Source organism: Lycium ferocissimum, chromosome 1 (genome assembly GCF_029784015.1).
Source record: "Lycium ferocissimum isolate CSIRO_LF1 chromosome 1, AGI_CSIRO_Lferr_CH_V1, whole genome shotgun sequence".
NCBI classification, from domain to species: Eukaryota; Viridiplantae; Streptophyta; class Magnoliopsida; order Solanales; family Solanaceae; genus Lycium; species Lycium ferocissimum.
The window spans coordinates 10,572,021-10,582,966 of NC_081342.1; the positions used below are offsets into that span (position 1 = coordinate 10,572,021).

Consider the following 10,946-nt stretch of genomic DNA (forward strand, 5'->3'; position numbering starts at 1 on the left):
CCGTATTTTGAAATACCCCCGGTTTTTTAAAATCGCCCCGTATTAAAAGGGGTTTAGCTGCGTCTCTTCGGTAATATAGCCGTAAATCTTTGCACGAATAATAGTTTGAACTTGTAATATCTTTAGTTGGAAAGGTATTTCAAAGCTACAACTTTTATCAGGAAGTTTTCCCAAATTCCGAACACGTTTTTGAAATACGGGCCATATTTTGAAATCTGATCTGTATTTAACAATGTAAAATTCAAATGTCAAATTCGAATGCTCGAGAAATCCTTGGCATCAGTTTATGACTTGGTTTATGGCACGTATACTGAAATCTGATCCCTTGTTCATGGGCGTAAACTCCCGTCACTAGCCGAACACGAAAATTTCAATTCTCGCATCCTTTATCTCTTATAGGAAGTACGAGATCGTAGTCGAATTAGCTTAGGTTAAAGATACAGTGTTACGAGGTAACTTCGAATCTCAACATACAAAGCTCTGTGTAACACGCGATTTTCAATTAATGTCTTTCGGTTTTTGAAATTCTCAAAGACATCCTTTTAGTCTTTAAAGTATACCGAAACCTTGCGTGAAAAATCATCGATGAAAGTAAGAAGATACCTCTTTCCCCCTTGGATAGAACACGAGATGGACCTATAAATCTGAATAAATGTAGTCGAAGTACTCGCTTCGGTTTTGTGCTTGCCGTGCTAAAGAGACCCGTTTTCTCGCTTTCCAAGGACAATAATGCTCCAAAATCAAGTGTACTAATCTTCTCGCCTTTCAAAAGGTTTCGGTTTGCTCAAAAACCCGCCAACCTCTTCTCGCTCGTGTGACCTAATCTCGTATATGCCATATCTAGCTTTGTCATCGTCGATAAGCATGAGGTTGCGGCATTCGCGTGCCTAGAATGGTTACGCCCATAAGTACATAAAGACCACCCTCCGAGTTGTGGCCTTTAACATGACCGAGAACCCTCGGGTCACTTGTTAAATTCCACTTTACCCGCATGCTTATATTTGAGCTTATCAAGAGTACCAAGAGAGATCGAGATTCTTTTTCATATCGAACATGTCGAACATTAGACAATGTTCTTATGGTGTCGTCATATGACACCATATACAAGCCGATCGATACTGCTATTTCACATCGCATCGTTACCCATTAATACGGTCCCATAAATGCGCTCGTAGCTAGTAAACAATCTTTTCGGAAAAACATATGAAAGGTACAAGCTAAATCTAAAATCCGTTTGTGTGTCTAAATGTCATGTTGTTGAAGCGCTTAGCACACAATCTTCTCAGGATGTACGAACTACTCGAAGTAGATACCTTTGGTTGTTGTTTTATCAATTTTCTTATTCGAGCAATCCTCTCAAAGTGACCTTTTGATGACAATGACATTCGGATCCTTCCCACTACCCTTTTCCTAGACTTTGACACAACTTATTTGCCTCTCCTCTTTGGCTCGAGCGACCTCTCATCAAACCCTCACCGTAGTCCTCTTTCTTACCATTGTTGATATGGTTTCTCATTAAATATCGAATTGATACATGTCTTACCATCTGCAATGTGACCACCTCTACCGTACATCATTGAATTAATTACGTATTTGTACGCTAGTGATAATGAAAACAGTAGAGTGCACGTTAGTTCTTCATCTCTCACTTTAATATCAGCATGAGTAAGATCCATAGCCAATTTATTAAAAGCATCAAAGAGATGATCAGTTGTAAGTTTACTGTCTTCATCTTGAAGGTGTGTAACGCTACCTTAACAATATTCTAGTTGTTCTTTGATTTATTCGGGTAGATCTTCAAGTTTCTTCCACAAAACTCGCAGCCTATTTTCTCATCGACTTCGCATAATACTGTTTGTCCCCGATAAAGGATATTGAATTGCGCTAAACGCATCCATCTCAATCTTCTTCTATAAATCTCTTTCGTATTTCCGGGATCAAGCGTCCGGTAGCATGGAGACCGATCCTTCCCTCCGCAACAATGTCATGATCTTGATCTTTCCGAGATTTCAAGTTATTACTTCGCCCATCAAAATTCGCTACCTCAAACTTCTATAGATGCCATAGTCTCCTTGTCTCCTAGATCTCACGGCTGTAGTGATTACTCATACTAATTGTTAGCGAGAACTTGATAAAAACACAGTAATTAATGTGGTTCGGATCGATGTAATCCTAGTCCACTAGAGAACGGCCGGCACTTTATTAATATCAAGGGAGAAAGTAAGTTACAAAGATTGAATACTTTCTTAGGTTCTATGTTCGTCCTACTTAATAAATCCTAGCTAACATGTATTTATACTATTAGGTCTAATCCTTTCATAGAATGATCTAAATCCTAACAATACTCGAAACCAAATAAAAAAAGCTTCCTTTTATTTCTTTCTGCTTTTAAGTAGGAATTGGCTTGAATATCTTCTCATCTTCACAAGAGGAAAATAAAATAATTGACATCACAATATAATGAAAAACAGACATACTTTGAACGTGTTCTAAGTAACATATGCTTTAAGGCGTCGAAGTTGGCTTGGTGGGCGGATTGAACCTATGACTTCGGTAGATCAAATAGATCTAGGACAAAAAAAAAAAATGTTCGATGATGGGTGGCACTTGAATTTTACTGTATTGCACTAAAGTCGTTAGACTATACTTTTTAATCAATTGGTAGCCGGAACCTGATGTTGTTTTCGGATTAAATGTCAGTTCCAAGTTTGGGAGGGCTCATGTGATTAGTCTAGCTATCGCCACGGGAACCCACAAAACTTAGCTTCTTCTCCGAAGGTCAAGCCGTAGTTCCTCTCTCTGGGAGAAGTGGAAGGAGTTAAGAGGATGGAGGCTCTTGCCTAAGAAATACTCCCTCCGTCTCAATTTAAGTGTCTTAATTTGACTAGACACAGGGTTTAAAAAATTAAGAGAGATTTTTAAATTTTGTAGTCTTAAATTAAATATGTGTATATTATACCAAAAATCTCCTTTGAATCTTATGATTATATATAAACTTGTCATGTACGATGTTTGGATCGTTAACTTACTTAATATAGAAACAAACACTCTTTTAAGAACGGACAACAAAAAAAGAGGAAATTTCAGTAATGTACAATCCAGATACAAAATTATATTTGTGTAGCCATATTTTTAAATTACACCCGTATTGACACTTTTTGACGGTATACAACATTATACAATAATATACAATTTTATCTACTGGGTACAATGTATAAACCTTGTATAGAAGTGTATAATAATGTATAAAACTAGTATACAATATTATACAAACTTATACGAAAGTGGATTTATATATGAGAGGGTTTATACATAATGTATGAGGTACATTTATGAGAGGGGTTTATAGGTAATGTATTACATTTTATAGGTTAGGATGGTGGGAAGTACTCGGCCCCGGAGATGAAGGAGGAAGGAAAAAACAAAAAGGGTGAAAAAGTGGCTATAGCGGGTAATAAAAAAATGATGGGCTAAAACGGGTAAATATTTTATCATAATTGGTATACAGTGTTATTTTCCCAAAAAGAAAAAAAAAGAAACTTAAATTAGGACGGAGGGAGTAGGCAGTAATTTTGCTCAAGTATCACAAAAAATTACAACTTTTTACAATCACCAAACTTGGCTTAAGTATAAAAAGAGTTTACGCGTCAAGCAGAACCAAAACCGCGTAAGTTATGAAGATTTTTAAGCCGGGCATCAGCGTGAAATAGTGGGGTTGCATTTCCATTAATCAGTGTCCATGAGTTCAAAATTAACACACCTTTCACATGGAAATTGAAACCTGTAGTGAAAGTTCAAGGAAAGCTACTTGACAAGAGGCATCATAATTACTTCGTGTTCCCTAAAAAAAAAACAATTTAAAAAATAAACTGTTTTCGTTAGTGTGAAACCGTGGTATGTTTTTCTAGACGTGGAATTTATTTAAAATATTGCCTGGCTTAGGTAAAAATTTTGTAAGTTCTCGACAAGTCTATAAAAATTTATCATACGCTTAATGTTTATATACTAATTTACTAATAAATAAGTTATAAATTAAGGAAAAAATATGTATTAATGAACTATGATTTAATAATATGCATTTGAAGACATATGTCAGGTGTTTTTTGATTTGGTGCAAATACCGTGTCCGGTTAAGTTTCTACCAAAAAAGTATTCTTTTAGTTTTTTTTTTCCTGAGCTTCCTCTCGTTTATAATAATAGTAGCTGGAAGAATTAATCTAAAAAACTGCTTAAATTAAAAATAGCCAACGAATATAATAATATATGTATAATTCGTGTATATTATACGTATAACCGTTTATAATCTATAATAAACCGTAAATCCAATCCATTATTTCTTTAAGCTATTCTATCACTTTTATTTTCAACAGGAACAACTCAACTAGAAAGGAAGAGAAAATAAACTAACTGTTTGAGAAAAAAATGGAATATTTTACTTCCTTCATCAATATTAAATTCAACTCAAGAAAATGAAAGGAAGTCTTCTGTATTTGGTTTTCTTGTCCTCTCTGTTGCATACAAGCTAAAGCAAGAGGAGGGGGAGTTTTGCTTTTTCTTTCTTTTCATAATTTGAAAAAGTGCTATAGATTTTGAAGTTGAAACTTGAAACTTGAAGTTGTGTTTTGACATACATTTTACTTGAAAAAAATTTGAAGTTTTGTGAGTAGGCTCCCAAAAAATCAAAAACTGAGCTAGACCAGCTTTTAGAACTTGAAATTGTTCGAAGACAAATTTTCAAAATATGATTCAAAATCTATGACCAGATATTTGAAGATAAATTTTCAAAAACCTAATCCAAAATTTATGGCCAAACGCTAGCTTAAGATCAAGTCTTTGGTCCGGAAAAGAGCTTGAACCTTCCATTTCATTAGCCTCATAAGTTTTAGATGAAATTTAAGGAGATATGAAAAAGTTCTAAGAAGAGAATGAAAAGACATAAATAGCCCACACTTTTGAATGTAAAACTGCTGGGAATAAAAGATATTAAGAGAAATACAAAACAACTTTCTCATAATCCTCATGCGATGTCCTTGAGATGGAGGAAAACCAAATGCTGCTCCTCCGTTCCAATTTATGAAGCATCTTTCGGATCTCGAGGTTCAAATAATTTTTTTTTATGGTAATTTTTCATATATCTTTTTAATGTTTTGAATTGTCACTCATTGTAACTTATAGTACTTTTCACATAATTTTTAAATATGTAAATTTTATTTCAAAAACTTGAGGACTTCACGTCCGAATTTACAATTAAAATTAAACTATTTGACTCTCGAAATCTGAATTATATGATATAAATTGGAACATAGGGAGTATAATTTATCTTGCGAAATCATTTTAGTTGGGTACAAAAGTTGAAGACACCGGTAATAGTAAGTTATAAGACAAGTATAAGAAATTAAGAAATAGTGTTTTGGTGATATTTTTAGTACTACAGATTGATAATAATATCTGCTAATTGAGTAATTAGAATATTTGTAAAAAACATGACTTGTGTCACTACGAAGAAAGACCGTTTTCTTGTTTACACATTTAAGTTAACAAAATCAGAACATATTTTATGTTTTCCTCCACACCAGAATCTCTTCGCATTGGTTGTTCATTCCCCTTGGCCCTCATTTAGGGAATATACACATGATATGACATTCAATAATTATTCGATTTTTTGTTTTCGTTTTAATTTTTCTCTTAGAGTTACTTCGGATATGCATAGAGTTTAATAGGAGAACAAAAAAAAAAAAAAAAAAAAAAACTGAAACCCATGGCCTAAATATACAATAATAGTTGTTTGTTCATACGACTTTAAAATTGACATTCTTAAGCATTTCCTAATGGTTGCATGACAGTAAAACTTTCTTTCTCATAAAAAACTAATATGCTTTCTACCGCTGCTTCATTCTATGTTCCCTTATTTGAGATTTTTTCCTTATTAATTCATATCGAGTACTAAACATTGCTATTTATTTAACATCAAGCAAGCTTAAACATATTCTCTCCAATTTACATTTTTAAATGATTTTGAATTTAGAAAATTGTTATTCTTTTTTAAATGATTTATAACTATGTTTTTTAAAAAATAAAATATATATATTAAAAATCGCAAGCTGTCACACTGAAATATTATCACGAATTATTAAAATGACATAAGCAACGTGTCAATCATGGAAACAAGGGGCATTATTGTCTACTCAATAATATTCACATATCGCTAGTCTAATTGGAGAACGTGTGGGTCCCAGTTTCCTTCTAGCATCAGCTGTCAAATTCACTCGTTGTCATCTGATGAGTCAGCAAAACATTTTTAATTTCGCATTCTTGTCCTTATCTTCTTCTACCCCGCTACCTTAATTCCTATAAATACCCACTTTCCCTCCCCCTTTCAAAGGCCCCTCTGTGTACTCATCGTTTCATAAAACACAAAGTAAAAAAAAAAAAAAAACTTTCAGCTGACATTTACATTTGCATTTCTCTCTCTCTCTTTATAGTTTTGTTCAGTTCGTCCATTTCTACTATGGATTCTTGCTCCCCTTTTGATTCTATTATTTTCGGTAAGTTTTGATCGTCCAATTTATAGACAGTATTTGACTAGACACCAAGTTTATAAAAATAAGAAAGACTTTTGGAAACCCAGAGTCTAAAATATTTGGTGACTATAAAATCCTTTTCATTAAAGGCAAAATGGTTATTTTAAAGTTAAATTGCGACTTTACTAAATATTGTAAGTTTATATAAGACTAGTTCAAAGAAAAGGGTGACACGTAAATTGGAGAGAGGAATTATAATTTTAGTTGCCAGAGAGAAATTATTTTGTATTAGTTTAATAATACGTACGTATTTTGTTGGTGGACGGATGACCAGTTCAAAATATCTGTCTGATAGCATGTGAAATTGTATGAATTATTGGTATTAGTCTTGATTTCCATTTTGTTTACTTGTTGAGAAATTGTGTTGAGTGATCTGAGGATATTTGTAAATTATTTGTTGTTTAGATTTGGATGATACTCTGTACTCGTCCAAGACTGGAATTGGGCAAGCATTGAAGAAGAACATTGACGGTTTGAATTCTGTTCCTTCTTTTTCTATTTTTGGTTCAATTTTTGTAACTAATTATAAACGGTGTGATTGGTTATCTGAAAATATGGTGTTTGGTTGAAAATAGATTATCTGGTAGAGAAATGTGGTTTTCCAGAGTCTAAAGCATCAGCTTTGCGTGTTGAGCTTTTCAAAACTTACGGCAGCTCTCTCGCCGGTTTACGGGTAATTATCCTTATTTTACCTTTAATTCTTACTCCATCTATTTTTTTTTACTTGTCCACTCTATTAAAAATAGTTGTGCATTTTTACTTGTCTAGTTTGAAAAATTAAGAGATAATTTATTATTTTATACCTGTTTTACCCTTACTATTAATTATTGTTTTGGAAACTAAACTGAATTATTAGTGGGTACACAAATTTTAAAATAAAATTATGTTTGATTGATTTCAATCATTAAATGATTTAATAATAATTAGGGATGATATAGTAAAATTGTTATTCTATTTATGACTTTGAGGTGTGTCAACTTTTAAGTCAATAATGAAAAATGAACGGAGGGAGTAGTGCTGAGTCCCTCTATCCCAATTTGTCTGTTGTGAAAGAACTGGTTTTTCTATATTTAGTAATTTGACATTTACACATCTTACATGTATAGGTTATATTCAAAGAATATTTTAGTACATTGTACACATATTTAATTTAGAATCACAAGATTCAAAAGTATATCTTTATTTCTCAAATTCCGTGCCTTGTCAAACTAAAATAATTAAATTGCGACCGGTGAGTACTATTTCAATACGTTCTCTTAATTGATATCACTTCGATGCTTTGCAATTAATCAATTCTTAATTCTAGAGGGTTCATTAGTTAATTGTTTCCTTCAATCCGTTTGCCTTTTAATGCAGGCTATAGGCTATGATGTTGATGCAGATGATTATCACAGGTGAGATATGTTCATGAAAACTATAAATTCTTCAAAGTTTGACTCTCTAATTCCTCAAGTAAAATTTGGATCAAGAATGAGATTATGTTTCTGAAAATTGTTTCTTTTTCTTCTTTAACAGCTATGTGCACGGAAGATTGCCATATGATTTGATTAAACCGGATGCTCAGTTACGAAGCATCTTGTGTAGTATTAATCAAAGGAAAATTGTAAGTTAGACTAATGAATTCAAATTGTGATATGTTGATCTATGTTACTTAGACTCTTCAAAAATGTCGCGGGTGCGTGTCGGATTCTCCAAAAGTAGTGTATTTTTAGAAGATCCGACACGGGTACGGCAGTATTTTTGGAGAGTCCGAGCAACATATGTTGATCACCGATGATGATTAATTAGTACGAGTATATGTTAATTTGGACTTTGTGGCTTTGTGGATTTATTTTTGAAAGTAAATATGCAGGTTTTCACGAATTCTGATCGAATTCATGCGATAAAGGCTTTGGAACGTCTTGGAATTAAGGATTGTTTTGAACAAATTATTTGTTTCGAGACGATGAATTTTAACCTCTCTAAGGCAACACGGCCAGAAGAGATTCCGGTGATATTGAAGCCTTCAATGAAGGCAATGAATATAGCCATCGAAGCTGCTCAGGTTGATCCTTGTCGCACGGTATGCTCTATACTCTGCTTATCAAGCTAATTGCCTCTTAATATTTAGCTAATTATGTGCTTTAATGGTTGTGATTCAAAGTTTGATTTTTTGTTTTTCTGTGAGTTTAGCTCTTCCTTGATGATAATGTTAAGAACATAGCTGCTGGGAAAGCTGTGGGGCTCCGAACAGTTTTGGTAAGTCCTTATTTAGTTTGTGGTTTTGTTTGGGTATTTGTGATTTTAGCACTTTTGTGTTAATCTCTTTTGAGATGGGATGGTTGTGCAGGGGCGTATCTAGCATACTAAGTGGGTGTTCAATTGACCCTCTAGCTTTCGACGCGGAGTATAAATTATGCGTAAAAAATTATTAAAATTTTAATAAATAGTAGATATGAATTCATAACTTTAAAAATATAATGGTTCAATACTAAAAATCTTAAGATTGAACCCATAGAATTTAAATTTTAGATCCGCCTCTGATCTCGTGGATAGTGAGATTGAGAAGGTAAAAGAAAAACAGACTGATTGAAAACTCTTACTTCTGAAATTGATATAGAGTGATATTCAATGACTGATTTTGACCAAAGAGGTTCATCTATACATGGAAAAAATATATTTTTGACCTTGTAAATATCGTTTAATTTCCCAACAGAACGGGAACATTCGCCTTCCGCTCTTCTAGCTCTGCCCCTGGTGATATCTAACCGCGACTTAATGCAGATCGTATTTGATATGAAAAAGAAATCGGAATTACAACTTATTCACATAAATTATACTTGTGTATTACATTCCATGACGTATGAGTTCATTTGGACCCAAAACAGAAGGTGATGTTCCTCTGTTTTTAAGAACGATCTGGCCGTCTAACTCGAACTTGATGATTAAATTTGCGAAAGTTCAACAAGTGCAATGGTGCTAAGTAAGTTACAGAAACATAACAAGAATAAGGAACAAGAAAGATATTTCAGTTTGTGCTTATCTCAAATAGCATGTGACCTTGGTGTCCTGCTTTTCAACAAACAAAGTTAGGTATTGCTTTTTCTACAGCACGATAAGTACAAAGAATATGACCCGACAGCCTTGTAGTACAACTTTGGCACGTCAACCTGAAACGTGGATGATTGAATATGCAAAAAATTGTACGCGTTTAACTAATGGTACTTTGGCAAGTACTATGGAAGTTCGATATATGACAAGAATGTACAAGATGGATATTTTTAGCTTGTGCTTATCCCAAATAACATGTCATGACATTGACCTGTCCCCTGCTCGTTTGTATCTTATCTTCATCGATCAAAGTATTTATGGGTCAAAAGTTTTAACTGAGGAGTTACAAAGGAAACACTTATCTAATGTATATATACCAAGAAACACGTAAATAAAATAAAAAACAAACTTAACAGACTTCTGTTTGCAACTAATGCTCCTATTATCCTATTTTCTCGGAGATAGCCAATAACTAACCCTCCACGTATGTGTTAACAATGTAAGGATTGAATTATATATACGATTTTTACATTATCAATATAGTTTAATATATGATACTAGTAAGTTACGTTACACTATCAGTGAGTATATAGAACTTAAACTCATATAAACTCTAATTTTCGACTTCGTTTCCAAATTTTGAAGGTTGGAAGAGCAACTAAAACCAAAGAAGCTGACTATGCATTAGAGATGGTGACGGATCTGGTCCAAGTAGTACCAGCAATATGGTTCAAGGAAGAAGAAGATCAAAAAATTACACGCACAAGAAGTGAAATGGACTTTCTTGCAACCACAGCTGTTGGTGCTTAATTTATGTCAATAACCCCGAGGTCTAGTGTTTGGACCACAGTACATATGTACAAGTGTACATATCCTTGTAATAATCATCTCTAATGTATGTGAATGTACTTGTATGTATATATGCATAAAATAACAAATGAGAGCCACAAGAAGGTGGTTTTGTTGTGAACTTTCGTGTTGATTCTAGATAAGCTCAACTAATTTTATATTTGGGAAATGGTTCGAATTATTCTGAAGTGTTCTATTTAATTTGCCTTTCATTTGGCCTTAAGTTTGCTTATTGTTTCATAAGAACCCTCACAAGTATCTTTTGTTTCAAATAATATGTTCCTACCACAATTTTATGAATGGCTATCCATCATTTTTTCCGACATTTGTCACGGTGGTGCTACGTGAACAAACAATAATTCAATTCCAGTTTACCTAAATTATCAAATTGGTTCATATGTATCATCTGCAATAATTGAAAGCATGCCCCTCAACAATTGTAAAGATTTAAATTACATCCTAAACAATATAACATAGGTACCAAAT

At 33.3% G+C, this 10,946-nt stretch overlaps 1 protein-coding gene across 2 annotated transcripts; it reads left to right on the forward strand.

Moving 5' to 3' along the window:
* The first annotated feature begins 6,369 nt into the window (after window positions 1-6,369).
* Window positions 6,370-10,581, forward strand: LOC132047299 (uncharacterized). 2 transcript variants are annotated; one of them, XM_059438319.1, is made up of 8 exons: window positions 6,370-6,545; window positions 6,987-7,052; window positions 7,157-7,254; window positions 7,938-7,975; window positions 8,097-8,184; window positions 8,434-8,643; window positions 8,754-8,819; window positions 10,257-10,581. In XM_059438319.1, the coding sequence occupies exons 1-8, from the start codon at window positions 6,509-6,511 to the stop codon at window positions 10,419-10,421; spliced, it is 768 nt and encodes a 255-aa protein (XP_059294302.1). In that variant the 5' UTR covers window positions 6,370-6,508; the 3' UTR covers window positions 10,422-10,581. The 2 variants fall into 2 exon arrangements, with proteins under 2 accessions (XP_059294302.1, XP_059294294.1); XM_059438311.1 differs by lacking the exon at window positions 10,257-10,581 and adding an exon at window positions 8,911-10,028 and having other exon boundaries at window positions 6,383-6,545.
* The last annotated feature ends 365 nt before the right edge of the window (window positions 10,582-10,946 follow it).